Source organism: Lytechinus variegatus, chromosome 12 (genome assembly GCF_018143015.1).
Source record: "Lytechinus variegatus isolate NC3 chromosome 12, Lvar_3.0, whole genome shotgun sequence".
In the NCBI taxonomy this organism is placed as follows: Eukaryota; Metazoa; Echinodermata; class Echinoidea; order Temnopleuroida; family Toxopneustidae; genus Lytechinus; species Lytechinus variegatus.
In genome coordinates, this window is record NC_054751.1 from 32,900,748 (window position 1) to 32,922,321 (window position 21,574).

Genomic DNA, 21,574 nt, shown 5'->3' on the forward strand with positions numbered 1-21,574 from the left:
AAATACTATTTGTATGTAGGTGAAAGTTTGATATATCCTTGCATTTTTTTTCCTTATGCTCTGCTTGTTTACTTTTTGCTATTTATCAAAATCAACTCTTTATAGATGGACTTGACCTTTGAAAAAAATCCCAAATAATGTTGGTCACTATTCAATATTATTTGTGTTAGGTACTAAAACTTTTAGTGGTATGAAACAAAAATGTGTTTTCATGGATGTCCTTTACAATTTTAAGGATACTTCATTTTCAATAGGCTGGCTCAATCCTGGGGGCCGTTTCATAAAGCTGTTCGTAAGTTAAGAGCGACTTTAAGAACGACTGGTGAATCTTTCTTAGGCGCTAAAAAAATCACCAATTTATTTTACCATTTATCACAAGAAAGGATCACCAGTCGTTCTTTAAGTCGCTCATCGTACGAACAGCTTTATGAAACACCCACCTGGCCAAAATAAAAATTACCATGCACAATTGTTGTTTTTTTGGTATAGAACCATATCTCATTCATGGAATGAGTTTATGCTGAAGTGAAAATTGCATGATTTAATCCTTGTAGCATGGATAAATACATGTAAGGGTGCTAACAATCACAGGACTTTTGTAAGATTGGGATGTTACATGATATATTGAAGAAAAAAACCCATCACATTACATGTAACCTTTGCCAAAGCTTTCGTCAGGCTCAAGTTCAATTTTACAGTTGTAGCTAAAAGTTTCTTGGAGAAGAGGATATGCTAATTCGCTTTCTAATTTTCATTTTACAATTTGTAACCATTATTAAAACAAAGAATTACTGCAGGTAAATGTATATTAAAGCAAATCTTGATCAGGGGAGTGTTTCATGAAAAGGACTTGTGTGACACTTTTATCTGACAGTTACCATAGTAACAGTGCTTCTCAGCCAGTCAAAATCGAGGAATGTTGTTAGATCAACAACTTGTCTGACATGAATGTTGATGAAGCACTGTACTAGAGGTAGAATATCCCTTTAAATTTTTTTTCAATGTAAAAAACAATTTATGTGAGTGACTGGTCACTGGTACTAATGAAACAATTGATACTGAATGGTTTACATCAATGCAAAAATTGAGTGATGAATGTTGGTGTCAAAGACAGGTCTGTAAACAAAGTTCTTTCTGTATGAATAAGACGTGTGGGTAGTTAACAGATGCCATATTGATTACACATTGAAGACATGAAGCAGACAATGATAGTGCATTCTTTGCATGCCAAGAAATCCATTGCTAGCCCTCACACAAGGTCATTTATGTAACCCCTTCTCCAGTGGTACCAATGAACTTGAAAGGTCAAAGGTGAAGTTCTACAGTGCATCGGGTGCTGGTGTTAGTGTTAGGCAGTGTCAGCCCAGCTTCTGAACTAAGTTCTATCACTGATTAATGATCAGTCCTAACACCAACCTCACTTCAAATTAGGTTTTGGGGGTTTTAGTGCTGTCTTGAACAAAAACACCAGCTTACGACACCAAACTTGTTATCACCCACTGATTCCAGAGTTACAATGGGACTTTGGATGTCACAACAAAGGAACTTCATATAGACCTTCAGTATATATTGTGGTTCATTGTACTTGTATTTTGTTGATATTGATTGTCTCTGGACATATGCTACACCTACACCCTATCAATCATCTTGAGATCATCTTCTGAATGGTATATAGGCCTACATAAACTGTTGATGATGGTCCAGTCAATACTTCATGCTGTGCTTTCAATATGCTTCTTTTGCCACTTCAATAATGCAGATCTATGTCAACATTATACTTTAGTTTTTTAACCACATGACTTGGTCATAAATGAATACAGAACTGGAGCAGAACAATTGAGTTTGTTTGCTAGAGCCGCTACAGCCATCCAACTACTGTACATTTGACCAAACTTCCAAATTTATGGACACAATTGAAAAAATAAAAAAGTGATGAGGAATAGAGATTACTGCAGTGTGTCTAGCTTTTTCTTTAATTTTAAAGGTAAATACTAGTTTTGGTAATGATATCAAAATAAGTTTGTACAGAATCCAATGAAATGACCACCAAAGTGTCTGTTTGTATAAATAAAGAATATGTGCCAAAGGATTCTTGAAGAAATTGTGTAATTGCTGAGAAATTAGCAATAAGCTTAGGATTCGGGTCAAGCGTCATGCACGACAATCAAAGCAATAATAATACACTGTCCCACGTGCGCTTATCTGTGTTGGTGATCTTCAGTGAGAAAACTTTTCAGCGTAGATTTCAAGATTTCACAAAGTTCAGTTTATGTGACGGTACCAGATCTTGATCCTCTATGATATTCTGACAATTAAGCCTGGTTTTACAGATTGTCTCATGAAATCATTGTTTACTGCAACTACTGGCATTTCTCTTCAAAGAAGATACAATGAAAATCAAGAATATTAAGTCTGTAATCCCGGAAAAATGTAAAAATATATAGACTTTCTTTCTGGAATTAATTGTTTAAAAAAATGAACAAAACAACAATTCCCAGGATCATCTACATGTAGGCCTATATGGCTATGAAGAAGATTTTTAAAAAACATCGGTTTGATAACGTGACTAGACATTAAAATATGAATTGTAATGATAAACAACATGATTTTCAAAGTTTTGGTATGAAATTCAACAGCAAACGGGACATTGATCTTCCACTCAAAATGCATTGTAATATTTGTAGGGATATTGAACAGTAATGAGACAACATTAGTATGTACAGTACAATGTATGTTAAAGGACAAGTCTATCCCAACCAAAAGTTGATAAGAATGAAATTAAAAAATTCCAACAACAAAATATCCCAGCAAGCATAAAACTGAAAATTTCATCAAAATCGGATAAGTTGTGTCATTTTAAATTTTCGCTAAATTTCTAAAAACAGTTTTGTACCGGTATGCACATTTACATGCAAATTAGGATACCGATGATGTCATCCACTCACTATTTCTGTTTTATTTCATTAAATGAAATATAGAATATTCTCATTTTTTCCTTTTTCTTTAGTTATTATGTTTTGTTTGGTTACGTATGCAACATGCCCTATCTAGAAAAAGGGATCCTTTTTACATGTTTTGGGGGGTCACGCATGGCATCCACTTGTCAATGGAAGTCCCCCCCCCACCGGACCGGGTTGAACCTTTTTGAGGGAATTGAAATGTAAAGTTTTATGGCTTAGCTTTATCAAGATATAGGGACCTCATTGATGTCACAGAATGGTATGGATTTATCCATGATCTTGATGTTCTACTTCTTTCACGTTTCACCATGGAAATTTTAGCAATGCCCTGAATACAATAAATAGTTGTATGAATTTGTGCTGGTACGCAGCAATACTTACCATACAGTACTGTATGTAGGTTTGGGCCTACAGATACCTGTGCACACAGAATATCATTTCTTATATAAAGCAGAACAGTGCACAATATACTTGACATTGTACATATACTGCACCTCCGCCTCCCCCTTTCTATAGATTTATTGAATAATTTTTTCATTTTGCACAATCACAAAGATTATAGTGATATGATGGATGATTATTTTATACAGAAAATATTACATATGAAAACACTTCATTCATAATAAATAACGTGCATGGTCTTGCACCATGAGCTGATGCTTGATTTTTTCAAAGCCCTTTTTTGTACTTTAATATGAAGTACATTCTACATGTGAGTGAAACAAAAGCATCCAACTTTTATGTTGATATGTACTCTAGTTTTTAACCTACATATTTTTCAAGTACTGGTACACTTAACTTTTGTATGGTCAATAGTATACTGTATGATGCACCGGCCATCACGAGTTTTATGAATGATGTACAATAGTCACTAGTGATCAAATAAAAACAGGAATAGGAAAGTAGCTAAGTTCTGTACTGCTTGTAGTTTCTCTCTCGGCTAATAAATGGGATGATGATCAAACTTCTCTAAATCTCTCCTGCTGATAATTCATGGAACACTTGGCCTGATTTCAAACCAGTGTCGTCCATGTTGGTAGCTTCAACCTAGTCTGCAGGCACAGACCCTGATTGAAACTTTGATCAACATTTGTGTCTCCATGCAAAGACTAGCCCATACAAAACTTGCTGTTCCAATTCCTGAGCGAAAGGGTCTTCAGTAGGCAAGGCATGAGTAGGCTACACATTCAGACCCTCAACTTGAATGAAGGGTTTGCACAGCAGACTAACTTCAACCATCCCTGCTGGTACATTCCGCCAGTCTTCCCATCATGCACTAGTAGTCTAGTAGTCCATTTAATCACGTGTCAATATCGGCCAAGCCAAGTTTTTTTTACAGGCAACTCATGCAATAGCAATCAGCTGATATGATTATTTACATTTGGAAACTGTAATCATTTGTTCCTAAAAACCATACATGTAGTAGATGATCAAAACAAGAATTTCATGTACATGTATTTGTTTGCTTCAAGCTTATCCTTACAGTATATAGGGGGGGGGGGGGCCCTTCACACAATATTTTTGCAATAAAAGAAGCCACCTATCTCTCACATTTTTTGAGACCAAATTTACTATTTACTGGCAGGCAGTGAAATAAATTTATGCATCATTTTCTATTTGACTTGCATGCATGTTGGATCATGTTTGAAATAAAAAATGCTTGAAAAAATAGTTTTGCAAATAAATTTCATCGAAAATATTCAGATAAAGTAAGAAAATAAAGAGAGAAATACATGTACATTAGGAATATAAAACAATTTATATCGAATCTCATACTTGCATACACTTTACATCATAGTGGGGCATTGTGGGAAGCTACATCATCATCAGGGCTGCGTACAACTGGATTCCAATGTACAGTGTACAATACATGTTGGCCTACAGGATATTGGTAATGACTTCCATGCCCCTCGGTTTTTTTTTTACTGCACACAGAATTTACTGAAAGGTGAAGTTGTATGCCAACAATACCAACAAACTTTTTTTTTTTTTATTTATTCATTTTTTGTAATGCCTTTTTTTCCCCTCATTTCCAGCTCCTTGATCAGTAACAAAAAGTGTCAGTAGAAGTTACACACGTCTGACCTACATTCTAGATATTGTACTAGATACTACATGTACATGTAGATAGTGAAATTCAATGTACATGTACACTGTACAGTGGGGCATGGACATATATTTTGGTACATTGTAGAAAAGTTGCATGTTCAGATTTATTACGGTATGTCAAATGTGTTTTTAGGCAACCCTGAACTATATTTCATTCCATTGGCCATAATCTGTCATTGACCAGTTTGCATAGAAACAGCAGATCATCATAGGTCCTACCTTCTTAAAAATTACCCACATTATATCATGACCATTGCTTCTTTGATAGTGATATTTTCAAACCCTACAACAAATACAGACCTACATGTACATATTAACTTTGCGTGTATTCCCTTGGGCTAGACCCTTGTCTCTCTGTTTTTTGTTGTTGTTTTTTTACTTCATGGATCTACATTCTACATATTGTAGACTTGTCAGTGTCAGTTTTCTTTTGATTTGTTCTTTGCCCAAGTTACTATGTATCTGAAATCAATTGAATGGTACCCACAGGAAAACGGCTTATTTCGAAAGGGTGGGTGCTGTCGCGTTAGGGTGCGTCAACGCGAACGCGAAGATTCGTCCAAAGCCCCCCCCGGTTTGGCCGAAAGGGTGCGTTGGGAGCGCCACGTCGCGTCGCGTTCACTGGAACGCGCCCTTTCGTCGAAAGCCCCCCCGGTTTGGACGAAAGGGTGTGTTTAATAATAATGAATAAATAAATACAAATATTTATAAGAAAGCTGAATATAAGGTATTTTGTCAAACATTGTCAATTTGCACGTAAAATAGTGGATTTTCAATCATTTAAAGCATTGACAATTTGAGGAAAAGAAAGAAAAGTTCAACTAAGAATAATAATGATAATAATAATAATAATAATGATAATAATGATAATAATAATGATAATAATAATAATAAAATCAGATACCCACCCTTGCAATAAGCCACTTGGCGCCAATTTTTCACTCCAAATTCATTTCCATAAATTCACTCTTTGGGGTGAAAATTATTATTATTATCATTATTATAAGTATTATTATTATTATTGTTATTATTTTTATTATCATAAGTATTATTATTATTATTATTATTATACAAACAACACGCACATATTATTATTATTATACACACAACACGCACACATACACAACAGATACATCTCACAAAATATATAGCGGCAGGGTCTCAAGTGTAAAATATAGTAACGTAGGGTCTGAAGAGTTAAACGTTGTGAATGCTGACCCGACATCAATTTTGGCCTTGCCCTTCCAGGACACATCTGCCGTAAGTTTTATAATTTGGGGGACACCAAATATCTCCAGGTATACGAATGTTTTCCTTTGTAATAAATACACACCTGCAAAGTATAAAATTGAAGGTAAGTTACTTTTTTTTATTTGAAAGAACCTTGAAATCAGTCATAATTTTTACATGTATCAATATTACACCATAAAACATTTCCACCGAAAAATCCTCAAGCAGCATGCCGTGTTTGTTTTTTTTTACCTTAAAAAGAATGTTTGTGCCATATGATGATTTATGTTCCTATGCAAATTTCACATATCACTCGTCTTTTTTGTTTGTTCAGCTTTCTTATAAATATTTGTATTTATTTATTCATTATTATTAAACACACCCTTTCGTCCAAACCGGGGGGGCTTTGGACGAAAGGGCGCGTTCCAGTGAACGCGACGCGACGTGGCGCTCCCAACGCACCCTTTCGGCCAAACCGGGGGGGCTTTGGACGAATCTTCGCGTTCGCGTTGACGCACCCTAACGCGACAGCACCCACCCTTCCGAAATAAGCCCAGGAAAACAAATGTCAGAGTCAGACTTGAAAATTGATTTCTGTAATATGATCAGAATCTCTTATTTTTTATTTGTGTGAGGATAAAAATACATACATACATGTATATCTCCACCAAAAGAGTACAATGAGATTTAGATCACATTTCATGTGCATTGTAAGGCCTACACATGTACATGCAATACAATTTATTTGCTTGAAGTTTTATGTGATGAAAACTTGTCTGTGTAGCTGTAGGTCTACTTTGTGTACATGTATGTATATATATCCCAGAAAAGTGGTGGGAAATATTGAACTTGTAATTGTTATAGTAGTCACTTTGTCATATTGGTAATAAAAACACTCAAGATGATGACTTTGGAAAATATTTTAAATATTTGTTGGGTTTTTTTTTGAAAGCTTAATACAAAATAAAGATTCACACATTTGTATTCCAGTTCACCTCATAATTTATGTACATGTACTGTACATGCAGGCTTATAGGACACCTTACAAGTTACAATGTGCATTGCATATTCAGCTGATTAAATTCTCTGGGTGTGGGTGTGGCTATTTTATCAACGACAAATTCTACCTAGAATGGTTCTGTTGATGATTTTCTTGTCAGATACAATAAGCCCAATGGCAAAATTGAGCTGTATGTTTGTCAATTGGACTTGCTGTGATATCTTGCAAATAAATGAGGCTAATGGAATAGGTTTTATCACTGATGTATTAAATCAAGCAGTCCATTCAGTTTACATAAAGAGTTAGTGAGACCATGGACCTGGTAGGTCCGTGGTGAGACTACTCTTTGTAGATGTACATCAACAGCATTTTGTGTTGTAAGAACAATCGAGATACATTGTAAATACTTTTTCAACATGCTGTTATTCATCATATCACTCTTATCTTGCAGTTAACCATCCAAATAAACTGTAAAACGAATCAGTTTTGGTACCTACAGTAATATACATGTATATAAAAAGCTTGAAACAATAAATCTGGAATGAAAAGGACCATCAAATCTTGATTTTCTGAAGTCAACCTTTGAAACCTAGCCTATATGTGCACTGTACATGTACATCACAGTCAGATAACACCTATCCAAATTAGGAAAAATACCCATTAAAAACTTGCAAGAATTGATTTGAACAGCTTTAAAATAAACCCACCCCCATCCCCTTAACACCTATTTATCAAAATGAAGTTTCCCTTTTTGTATACCAAGCTATTCTCAGTAACTTTTAGATAGAAATTTGCTTTGTAGAAGTATCTTGGGGTTTAAATTATATATTGGATTTTATTGCAATAAAGACTATCAAAATACAATCACAAGCAGTCAAAGACTGAAATGTGTGTACAAATAGAAATATAACAAAATATAAAGTAATCATTATAAATAAATATTTAATTACAATTCATTCATGTAGGCCTACAAATGATTTTCCTTTTTCATATTGACAGTATTCCCCCGGGGCCATAGAGAAATTGCTGCAAAGATATTTATTATTTTGCAAAGTGCCTTCATACAATGAATTTGCAGGATGTGTAGAAGTAATCTGCATTCACATACCAAGTGTCTATCCTGTTGAAGAAGGTGTGAATGTTCCTTGTTTAAAGGTGCAGTCTGCGCCCGGGGGGGCCACTTACATTGACGAGTGGATACCATGCGCGACCAAAAAAACACGTAAAAAGGATGTCCTTTTCACGATAGGGCACGTTACGTACGTAACGTGATAAGGGTGTCAAAAACACAAAAATAATGAAAAAAGGGTATCTATTTCGCTCGGAAAATTATGTGTTTAGGGTCGAATTTGCGGGGATGATAAAACAAAATTAGAATGTTTTATAAAGGATGTCCTTTTTGCCCCAACACTACGTGTTTAGAGTCCTATTTGCGCGAGGTGTAGAAGGTGGGGTCGCACTAAACCAAATAAGGTAAAGCCGACGACCGAAGGACACGTAACAATAAAACATTCCTGTACTTGTTTAGGGGTTCATTTCAGGGAATATTTGCCAAGAGTATCGTTTTGTTTCCAATACTTGTTAAGGGTAGGGTTTCACACGCCAATACTTGTTAAGGGGTGCATTTTTAGAATATGGAAATTACGTGTTTAGGGTGCTTTTCGAGACCCCATGGTCGCGCATGGTATCCACTCGTGAATGGAAGTGGCCCCCCCGGGAGTCTGCGTTTGACATGTCATGTGATTGTACCATGTTTATCATGTTTATACCGGTCAGAGGGGATGGGAAAATGCGGAAAACATATTGAAGGGGAGAATAAGGGGTAATGGGATTTAGAGAAGGAAAAATCAAAAGGTGAATTTGATATACATGTACAATTGTACATGTAGGCCTACATGTATGAGGGAGAAAAGGTAACAATGATGGAACTATGTCTTTAAAGAGAAATGAATGTCAGGTTTGGGGGATGTTATAAGGAAGGCCTTAATTACTGCCTGGGTGGAAAATAGAAGAGAGAAGAAAGTGCAGAAATAAATTCAAAGTGACATGTATGTACTGTGAATATACTGTACATGTATGCCAATGCACATGTACATTCTTGAAGAGGGAGAGAAGGGATGGTAAGAAAGAGAGGAAGAGGTAGACAAAGGATGAAAGAAAGATAGAACCCCGTTTAATCACCTCTCTTGAACTACATCATCCCTTGCTGACTCACGGACCATACCCCCACTCGCTCTGACAACAAAGCAAGCTTCAATCTATCGCTAATGTATCAGACACTACACAGGGGCTTTGTAATAGCACTTGGTGCAAATTGTGTATACACCCTAAGTACACACGCCGGTTTCTCAATTATGTACAAGAAATACAATCTTCAGCTGACTAGGCATGTTTATGCAGTATAGAGAAGTCATGTTTGTGAAATAGAATATTCATGATTTGATTCCATTTATATATCAAGCTGATGTCTGAACGTGTCAATGCTAAAATGTAGGAATTGTCATAAATGCCTACATGCATGCACATGTTCATGTAGGCCGATAGAGACATTGAAAAAAACACACACTGCATTTATGATGTACATTACAATGTAAAAGTTGTTTTTTTTTTACTTTTCAATATTAGATATCTGCATCGGTGTTTTATATGTTTTATATTAACTGATGGCTATCTTGTCTTAATACATGTAGAAAAACATAATTTAATGTACATGTACATAGTTTTTTTCAATGTGTGTATGGATTGTTTCCTGCCCCCTATGTTGTAAACTTTTTTAAATATAAATCAATCATTCTAATTTATGTGTAAATCATACTTTTTGCTCTAATTCACAAAAAACCCTCTTAGAATGCTAATTTTTGGTGTAAATGTTTGTTGTACATTGCTTACAATTAAAAATAAAAAAAACTCATTTGTGGTTTAATGTTTTTTATAGTAATTAGAGTGGTGAATGTATATTTGAACTTCATTTGGGTGTAACTTCCCTGTTATGAAGTTGAGTTTAGTCTCACACTCCCCGAAGTCACAATGGTTGCCTGTACAGTTTGATGCCCTCACTGACCATATACACTTTACCTGTAGGCCTAGTCAATTTGCTGGGATTGTACATAATACATATAAGTAGGCTCCATGTACATGTATGTATGTAGTTTTTGCAATTACATGTAAAAGATGTGTTTTACCACAGTTAAATCTGCATACCGGTACATACAATATACATAATGCAGTAATGTGATTGGTCAATGAGACACCATGGTCCGTATTCTGAAGTCGGGTTTAACTTGGACCACGGTCTAACTCTGTGCTAAAATTATGGGGAGCCAAAAATTCAAAAAATCTGTTTATATTTCTTATGTTTACTGTTTTGTTTCATTTCATTTTCATAACGAAGAAAAATACTTCAGTTATCATTCCCAGACAATGACGAACAATTTGGGTGTCATATGAGCTAATAAATTGACTGTTTACTGTTAGGGATTTGTGCCCCAGTTGGCTGTCCATAGGTTAACCACAACTTTAAACCAGGGTTTGATTTAAACCCGAGTTTAGAATACGGGCCCATGTACCCAGTGCATATGCATTGCGATGCGATTGCACTAGGATCCGATTGCAATAAAGTTGCCAATCACATCTCATGGCAATCGCATCACATGCCAGGGCGCACACATTGCAACAGTCCTACAGCGCGCTGCTTTATAATCATGGCACCTCTTATTTTGCGTACTTGTCTTTGTGGCAGCAGCGCAGCAAATTTGCCATGACGTCATCGTCTAAGAAGACAAGGATAATACAAATTTTCATACAAATAATTGATATCAAGGCTTGATCCTTGTGTTATTCTCACATACATGTACCTGAGCAGTGTGATATGATCATGCCAATGATAAACCATACAATATTGAAGTGGTCAGTTGATGAACCAGGGAAGTGGGAGTAGCTTATAGGCCTACATGTTGTCTGCTTCATATAACAGCTGTACACAAGTGCAGGCTTGTAAACAGTCATGTCAAGTTGCTCTTTGAACAAAGAGGGTGTGTACAATGGTGGATGACTTCTTGGTATTACTATGGTGTACATACAGTAAATGGTATTTTATTTCAGTGCATACATGTACGATGCACATGCAACACTGTGGATAAAACTTTGATGAAACTATCTTCTCTTATTACTCAGCCGTTAAAGCCAACAATCAAACTGCATAAAATCCATTGTTCTTTTTCTTTATAAATACAAGTATTTTACCATAATTCTAGGAAATGTTAGGACATACATGTATGTGTGCATGTACATTGTACTAGTGGAATAGTGAACAACAGTGATATTTACCAAAACTACACTACACTGTATTTTATTCATATCACACAGTACTTTCGTTGTACATGTAATACTTTGTTCATCATATACTTCACTTTATGAAATGGCCAGGGAAAACAAATGACAGATAATTAAGCATATATGCTATGTTTGTTTGTTTTTTCTTTTCAGTCGGAGGGATGACTTGGAATCACTTGGGTACGTGTTGATGTACTTTAACAGAACAAGTTTGCCATGGCAAGGAATGAAGGCAATGACAAAGAAACAGAAATATGAAAAGATCAGTGAGAAAAAGATGTCAACACCGGTTGAAGTACTCTGCAAGGTAAGAGCATCAGCCCCTCCCCCCCCAAAAAAAAAGAAACACTTAAATTGCAATAATCCGATTGACTCTGGTAAATGTGATGTCTTTAATTCAAATTACCCCCCCCCCCAAAAAAAAGAAAATAAAAAACTTGTCCTATGTAACATGACAGACATTGAAACCTGCCAACTTTTCTTTACATTAAAATGGAAATTTAAGTGTCATTTTCATCGTACTCAACTCTTCTTGAAACTCCCCTTTGAATAGGGTGAGTAATTTGATTCACATGTTTTAAAAGTGGACTATTTCAAGTTTACCTTTATGTAAAATCTAATTAGCTCAGTGAAATTTCATGTATTTTCTTCATCTTTTCTTAACAGGGATTCCCAGCAGAATTTGCCATGTACCTCAACTTCGCCCGCGGCCTGCGCTTCGACGAGAACCCCGACTACGTGTACCTGAGGCAACTGTTCCGCATCCTGTTCCGTACCCTCAATCACCAGTACGACTTTACCTTTGACTGGACGCTACTCAAACAGAAGGTCTCCCAGCAATCGGCGCAGACCAGCGTCTCTAACGGTGTCAATCCAGGCACGGCCAAACACTCTGAGAGCAGGAGTAAAAGCAAGCGCTGAGCAATACACCTATCTTGCAACTCTGTCTAATTGAAACTTGAGCGTATCCCCTGCCCCGCAGAATTGGACATGGCTACTTCTGTATCAACAGTGACCTCTCTCATCGTAAGGAAGCATGGACAAGCAGCAGTCTTGATGAATAGTAATTGTGAAAGAAACAATGATGCTAATAACCAAAGCCCATTGCTATCTACTGAACAAAGATCAATGAGCTTTAGGACAATGAGGAATTGCCATGCTATAAGCACATCAAGACAAAGAACAGTAACATTTTAGAGCAATCTCTGCTATATGAATGAATGTATGATATATTACAGAAGAATGTGATTGAACTTATGTGGGGAAATCACAGCAGGGGACGATGCTATTATTATTGATATTTACATGAAAGGTAAAGAGCAAGTTAAAGAAATTTGTTGTATGCAGTCATATTTGTCTGCAGTTATGTTTTTGCATCCTACACGTACCTTTCTCTTAATCACACTTATATTGTTCAATCTCAATGTTTCAATTTTGTGTAGCTGTCGATATGTTATTTGTTCAATCATTTATTTTAAGACACCATGATTGTGAAGTTTATGATGATAATTTTGTGTACATGATATTGATCTAGGTTGCAGAGAGTTTGGAAATTCTTGTGGAGGACTTCAAAACGGTCCCTGCCCATTATTAAGTTTTAGAAGAATTTCATTTCATAACCAGGGACAGTTTTGCAGTATCCCCCCAAGAAACCCAAACGTTTCATGTTTTCAAGAATTTCACAATATATATCATTTTATGCAGAATCATCTAGTATAAACAGATTCATAGCTCAGTCATTTGTATAAATATAAACCGAGATTCTATTTGTAAATTTACAAAACAATGACATCCTTTCATTTGGTGACCAAATTCGGCTTTGGCCAGAAATAATTCACATGAAAGTGGTTGCCAACGGTATGTTTATAAACGTATGCAGATCCAATCTTTTTGTCAGGATATGTGTGGAAAGACATTTGTATTGTAAATAGAAGTGGAGTTTATGTCTTAACTATCCTGACGAGAAGGAGAAGTAATTTTTTTTCTTTTATTTTTTTTAAAATCCTATCCCACTATTCAATGTATTGCATGTCAATGTTGTCTTTTGTGATATCCTAATTGTACATACTGTAATTGTAGATTATATGTGGACAAAGTAAAGAAAATACACATCCAAAATATATGCACTGACATGCAATACATAGTTATATCAACTTGTTGTATGTGAACGTACATGAATTCAATGTTTACTTTTGCACTTTGTATGGAACCGAAACTAAAGGTTTGTACATGTTTGACTAAGTGAGTTGAAATGAGATAGTTTGGTTGGGCAATTACACCTGTGATGTATAGTGAGACAGAATGATCATAATAGATACAAACCAAGAGTAGTTGAGCCTTTTTTAATTATTGTCCTGCCCTGCCTCCTTTTAATAGATAGTTACTAGATTCTTCTTGCCGAACAAGGTTTACACAAGGAACCCATTTCATTACAAGTTTCATACAAACTCCAGATTCAAAGAGAATTGATCAGTCGCATTTTTAATTTGAAAACCTGGATAATCAAAGTAATGCTAGACTGATATTTGTAACATGAATTAACATTTAAACCTTGCCCCTTTTCATACAACTTCTGATCAAAGAGAAATGGTAGAATTCGAGTCTGAATTTGCCATCCACTAGTCATATGGCTCTTATTTTTGTACTTCATATTACATTATAAAGATAACTTTGATTTGTTATTGATGACAAGTTTGGTGTAATGGATCCCGGGTGGACCAGAGTTTGTTTGTGTGGAGTTATATCATAGAGATTGAAACCAAGATATTGATAGCACATATTCAAATTAAATTAAGATTAGTTGAAGAACCAAGAGGTTCTGTGAATCTTTGTTTAGTTTGGTTTGCTTGATGAATCGCTCCTGAATTTGCCAAATCTTGTTTTTTCTTTTTTTTAATGCATACTCTTTGTCACATGAAACTTTGAATCGTTCATCATATCTGAACAGGGGATTGTGTAATGTTGGGTTCATAAGTCACTAAAACTATCACAAGATATTGTCTTGCCTAGACTTATTGCGTACGTTTTGGTCTAGGTGAGAGAAGATATCAAATATCCATTCATTTAATCCCTGTTGCCTTGTATGTAGTATATTACCTGTATACAAACAACTCTTGGGCAGGTGGAAAAAAAAGGGTTGTATGAAGCTACTACTCTCATGGAGACAATTCACGCGGTTTAATATGAGATCAAAAGGAGATTTTCATTTAAAACATAGTTGATAAACTAGACATTTTAGACCTTTTATTTCAAAACTTAAGTTCTATTGTTTGCATCATTTTTATCTTCATCAATAGTTATGTTCTCCTACACATATTTGACTCATAATGCCTTCCTATGTATATGTGCTTAAATTTGTCAATTTTACACAGATATTTTTGTTTCATTTGTTATATTTCTTATCGTATTGTACAAGTCATTTTTATTTGGGTAGATCATAGAAGCCGTCACAGTTCCTCTGCCCATCTTTATCAATGTATGGTAGGATATAGAGACATCCACGGATGACATGTTATCCTATTAATTCTATTTCTCAAGCATGTAATTTAAATATTTATTTGTACTCTTTTGTGTATATTTTTCAATCTAATTCCTGATGGGATATGAGCCTTCTTAATTGCAGAGTAAACTTGGCTTAATCTCTGTTGGAACTGATGTGTAACTCAAATTTGATACTGTCATTGTCCATGTGTCATTTATATTATTATTATTATGTACATCTGCGGTTCTCTCTTATACTCCTTGTACAGAGTAAAAAATGAAATGAAGTTTGGTATTGATTTCCCAGTCTTTTTTGTAGGCTTGGTTTATTACCCCCAAGTCAACTGTAATGTATGTAATCGTTGAGAGGAGGGAAATGTGCACTATCATGGTGCGTCTATTGTACAGCATACTGTGACTGTTATTGGTACAGTAAATAAAGAGAATTAGGCATTAACTGCTGTGATGTACATAAAAAACACTTGAATTCAATTGTCTTCTTTTATGTCTTCCTTACAATCTCACTGCATGTGTTTTAATCATTCAGGTCAAGGGAGTATACCAGAGTCCCATTAGACTTGATATAATACCAAATGTACAGCTTCTATTACAAGTTTACTTATCAACCAATCAATTTGAATGTTTTCAATAGCTTTAAAATGTTGCTGCAACTTTGTTATTTTAACAAGTTTTATGAAACGGGACTCTGGATTGTCAGGGTCATGTCATCATCATTGTCATTACCATCATCGTCACCATCATTGTCATCACCATCATGACCATCACCATCATCTCCATCGTCATCATCATCTCCATCACCATCATTGTCATCACCACCATCATCGTCACCATTATTGTCATCACCAACATCATCATCGTCACCATCATTATCATCATCGTCGCCGTCATTGTCACCATCATAGTCGCCATCATTGTCATCACCATCACCTCCATTGTCATCACCACCATCATTGTCATCATCAACATCGTCACCATCATTGTCATCACCATCATCGTTGCCGTCATTGTCACCATCATCACCATCATCATTGTCACCATCATAATCATCATCGTCACCATCATCACTATCATCACTTTCATTGTCACCATTATCACCGTCATCACTATCATTGTCGTCACCATCATCACCATCATGTTCATTACCATCAGTTTATCATCTATTCAGCAATAATAAATCAGGATTCATGGCATAAAATTCCTGAAGAATAGTAGAAATAAGTTGAAATGAAAATGAGAAGTGTAAAAAAATTGCACAAGCCAGGGCTCACAAAGACGGCAAAGACAATAACACTATAACTTCAACTATGTTCCCATTTTTCTTAGGGTTCAGAAATCAGAACAGAGAAGTATACTTTTGCTTTAGTGTACATGGTTACATAAACTTGTTAACAAATTGTCCTGGCAGTATATCTTGAGTATAATGTAACAGCTGAAGGATCCTCACACCAAGGAGACTTACTATAGTTTCCTAATCATTTTATCTTCCCAAAGGACATGTCAAGAGGTAAAATAATACAGCAATGAGACCAGGAAATGGGTCAATATCTGATATATTACAGCTGAATACATGTAGTTTTGGCAAACAATGATATCATGAGAAAATCTTAAAGGTCAAGTCCACCCCAGAAAAATGTCGATTTAAATGAAACTAGCACAAGTTTCAAAGTTTCATCAAAATTGGATGTGAAGTAAGAAAGTAATGGCATTTTAAAGTTTCGCTTATTTTGCACAAAAGTGATATGCACTACTCAGTGACATGCAAATGAGACAGACGATGTCCCTCACTATATCTTTTTTTATTGGTTGAATTATACAATATTTCATTTTTGACAGATTCTGCAATAAGGACCAACTTAACTGAACCATATAGTCGTAAACAATGCTAATTCCACATGTTCAGGGAGGATTAATCATTAATTCACTTGGCAATGAGGAGAAATTTGAATATTTCATATTTCATATGATGAAATACAAATAGTGAGTGGATGACGTCATCAGTCTCCTCATTTGCAGACCGACCAGGATGTGCATATAACTGTTTTGTGAAATTAAGCGTCATAACTTTCTTATTTTACATCCGATTTTAATGAAATTTTCACTGTTATGCTTTTTTGATTTGTCTCTTTTTATTAAAATTAACTTTTTGTTTGGGTAGACTTGTCCTTTAAATAAAGGTTAATAATAACAATAACGGCATATTTACCCAGAGTAGCCACTTCAGTCCGAAAACTGTTATCCCAGGGGCCCTGCTATTATGTCACCATGTCACCATATCATAGATCAGGATCATGTTTCATAAACCTTGTGACAATGACAAATTTACAATAACAGTTAAAAGCTACTGAAATCCTTTAATCTGATTGGCTGATGATGACTTTGTTACGAGAACAAGTCTTTATGAAACGGGTCTCAGGTGGGTGTTTCATAAAGCTGTTCATAAGTTACAAGCGACTTAATGAAAGAATGGTGATCCTTTCTTGTGCTAAACAAATGCAAACCAAGTTTCCATTGATGTTGATTAAAGGTATTGTTTAACTTTGTGAGCAGCTGATTTAAAAAAATTCTCAAACCAAGATGAAACATGCGTACAAGTGCATGTATTAGAACTAATAAACCCTGAAAACCATTATTGAGAATGAAAAGCTAAAACTACAAGGCAAACCCCGATTTTGTAAATAGGCGTCTTATAGACACCTAAATAGTACACATAAGTGTATTAGATGAAATTAAGATGGTGTTTCCGGTCACTTTATATTTCAATTTTTGAAGCACTAAATATTTCCGAACGCAATTTTTTCTGGGCTTCATTTTTGTAACATATCACAGACACAGGTGACAAGTGTGACCTTCCAGCTCAGATTTCTTAAAAGTCAAACCAATAACCAATCACTTTAAGGTCCTAAAAAAGGGTCACCACTGGTTGGTAAAGTTGCTCATAAATTACAATCAGCTTTATGAAACACCCACCTTAATTTACTATGCAATCATGAACCTTCCTCATCAAAACCATAAAGTGTGGGTAATAAAATGAATGGATGCAAAGACATGGGGTACCATTGTTTTCCCTCTAAAAATAATAAGTGTTATTTTTTGTCTAAGATTTATTTAAGATTTCCAGTGTTTTGCTTGTATGATATTTTCCTATTCACCCAAATTAACTTATTGCATTGGACCTGGCCTCTGTTTTGATTTCTCCTGTTTTCCTCATAGAAGATTATAAACACCTGTTTGTTCTCATTTTCTGCCCTCTTTATGACATTTTCGAAGTCTGTCATATTACTGCTACTAAATATAAACCCGGATATAAACTTGTAAAAATAGAACACAATGTCACGATGCTCAGTAAAGAGAGGTTCTGAGAGGATCTAATTATAATGATGGTGTATCCTTTTATTTTCCATTTTCAATTAAATGATGACGGTGCTTTCAGTTAGGTGAATAAATAAACAAACAGATCATAAAGCAATTGACAAAGACCTAAATCAATACCATAAGAAATTGAAATGTTGAAAGTGAAACATATTTCTAAATCTGATCATTCTCGTTATTCAAAACTTGATTACATTTAGAAAATTTTCAGAGGGAGACGGAGAGGCTCAATCATGCACTCCTAGCGTGTGAATATAAATGTCTTCTCGGGGCCTGTAACTCACACTTTAGCGATTGATCATACAGTTGATTTGTAGGCTTGATTGCAAGTGATGATCAATGTAATCAAACAGAAAAATTGGCCCTTCAATCATGTGCTATTAGTTTTGTGTTACTTGGCACTGAACAATTTATATTCCATGGCCCGTCTTCTGAACTCTGGTTCAGCTTAGACTGTGGTCGAATTCTGAGCTAAAATTATGGGAAGCCAAACATGTCAGAATTTGTTCACATGGTATGTTTCTTATGATCATTGTGCTCTTTCCTAATTCTTTAATGGTGAAGACAATTATCTTATTTATCCTTCCCAGACAATTCGGAATGATTTGAGAGTCAAATGAGCCAATAACCTCTACTGTTAAAAATTTATGTCACAATTGGCTATCCATAGTTAAACTACGACTGAAATCAGAATACAAGCCCACGTATCAGAAAAAAGACACTCAACTTTTAATCGTTTTCCCCATATGAAATCAATTACAATTAAGTTCTTTCCTGAAAGCACATCTTATTAATGATATGCAAATATTCCAGGTTTTAAGTAAGTATAGCGGGAATTATTTGACCGAGGTTGGACTGGCGTTACAAGGTTTCATGACCATGCATTACTGGACACCATCTTTCTGAAAGTATGCAAAATGGTAAGTTTCTCGCTTGCATGCTTAAGACATCACACAAAATAAGCAGAAGAAAGCAAAATAAACAAAACTCAGCAGTCGTTCCAATTTCATAATCTGTTATTGTTATTAACCTTCTGCTCAAAACTAAGGTTAGTCTGATTTCTGCCATTGACTTTAACACAGGGCAAAAACTCTGGGCAAAAACAACCCGAGTTTTCTCAGGTAAAAAGTTTTATGCAACAGGCCCAGGGGAGCGTTTTATCCGACAAGTCAGATCTGACATCTTTCCTTGATGTTAATTGGCTGGGAGGCACTGTTACTATGGTTACTGTCAGATAACACATGACTTGTCGGATAAAACATCCAACAAGTCCTTTCATGAAACGTTCCCCAGAACAATTCAAACACATAAAAACACTGCTTTCTTGAAGCAATGTTGATACCAAAATGTTATAATTGCATTATTCAATGCAAAAACAAAACAAAAAGAAAACTGACAATGATGAACTACCTGCAACTGTGCACTGTTTAAAAAAAGTAGTGTTCAACAATGCATGGCCCTAGAAACATGACCAAGGTGTTCCAAATTCAATAAATCTCCTTAGAATAGTAATAGATTCTGAATATCATTTTATTTTTATACAGCCAGTAGTTAGACATTCAAAGAATGACACATAACACACACAGGGTCTAGAATTGCATAATATAATTAATATCTTCTTTGAAATGAATAGTAAAATATCTCATTTCAATAGACTGACATGATTTACAATCATTTTCCTTTTCAAACAGTGTAATCATTTGAATCACTAAATATGAGTATGAAATATTTTTTCATGTGAAATACATACTGCAATGATGGCGTGGTAGTCAACACAATGCACAACAGACATAATCCCTGCTTTCAAACAGTGAATACATGTATAATCAATTTCAATTATTACTCTTTTCCTTTTTTATTTCTGGGGCCCATTTCATAGAGAGTTAAAACTGTTGTAACTTTACCATTCTGACAACTACCATGGTAACAGAGCTCAGCAGCCAATCATAATCAAGGTTTCCATGGTAGTTACCATAATGACAAAGTTACAATAGGCCCCCAGGTCATATTTTTTTGTCTTAAAGAATTCAATTCCAATATGCGGGGGGGGGGGTACTTCAGCAACAAATTTGAGTAGCTAGTACTTCATGGTCTCACCTTCAAAATAATTTCCTCGTACTTACATCTTCCATCCCCCTGAATCATGAATATATCTAAGCAATTGTTTTGACAGATCCATGAATGAAATTCCTCAATGTGTTGACAATGATTCACTAGACTTGTGATCGTGAGTTATAATCCATTGTATAAACTTGGATAAAAATTGAACAGAGAGCAATATCTGTCTATAAGGTCAGCCACAATGCCTGATTATAGGTTATGTACCAGCTTGGTATTATACCAGTAGAAAGATGTTCAGCAGAGCTCCTACAGGAGTTACCATAACAGAAACAGAGCAGAAATATCATCCATAGTGAGTATAAAAATATAGGCAATCCAAATCTGGAGAATTTTTTATAAAAACTTTGATTTATCAATTTGAATAACCTGGATAGAAAAAACAATTAAGTTTTCTTCTGATGCATTAATTATACCCCTGACACATCACATGACTGAAAATATCATTCTTAAGACAACAGATTCAGATTGATTTTTTTTTGAAAAATTGGTAGTAGAGTAAATGTAACTGATGTCTCACAGTAATTCAGGAAGGAAAACCAACTTCTTCAGGCTTGCAATCACTAATGTAGCCTATCAAATGGCCATTAAGTTCCAAGGTTCTATTCATAAAATATGTCAACTCAGGCATCAGTGATAGTTTGAATCTAAGTCTTATTTGTCAAAACTTGGAAAATTGAAAATTGGTACCCGTTGCCTTGAAAATTGATTTAATGAGTCATGCATTATGTCAGAGATACATGTAAGGTATCATTGAAAAGTTGTGGAGCGTTGTGGCCCAGTGGATTAGTCTTCGGACTTTGAAACAGAGGGTCGTGGGTTCGAATCCCAGACATGGCGTAATTTCCTTCAGCAAGAAACTGATCCACGATGTGCTGCACTCGACCCAGGTGAAGTAAATGGGTACCGGTAGGAAGTAACTCCTTAAGAAGCTGTGTGCGCTATGAACGCCTAG

General features: G+C 35.3%; 1 protein-coding gene across 1 annotated transcript in view; it reads left to right on the top strand.

The window, feature by feature from the left end:
• Window positions 1-15,325, top strand: part of LOC121425419 (casein kinase I-like) — a 30,150-nt gene extending 14,825 nt beyond the window's left edge. The window contains exons 6-7 of the mRNA XM_041621465.1: window positions 11,785-11,938; window positions 12,298-15,325. Coding sequence (XP_041477399.1) covers window positions 11,785-11,938; window positions 12,298-12,552 — 409 coding nt within the window. The 3' untranslated portion in view covers window positions 12,553-15,325. The remainder of the gene's footprint in view (window positions 1-11,784; window positions 11,939-12,297) is intronic.
• The last annotated feature ends 6,249 nt before the right edge of the window (window positions 15,326-21,574 follow it).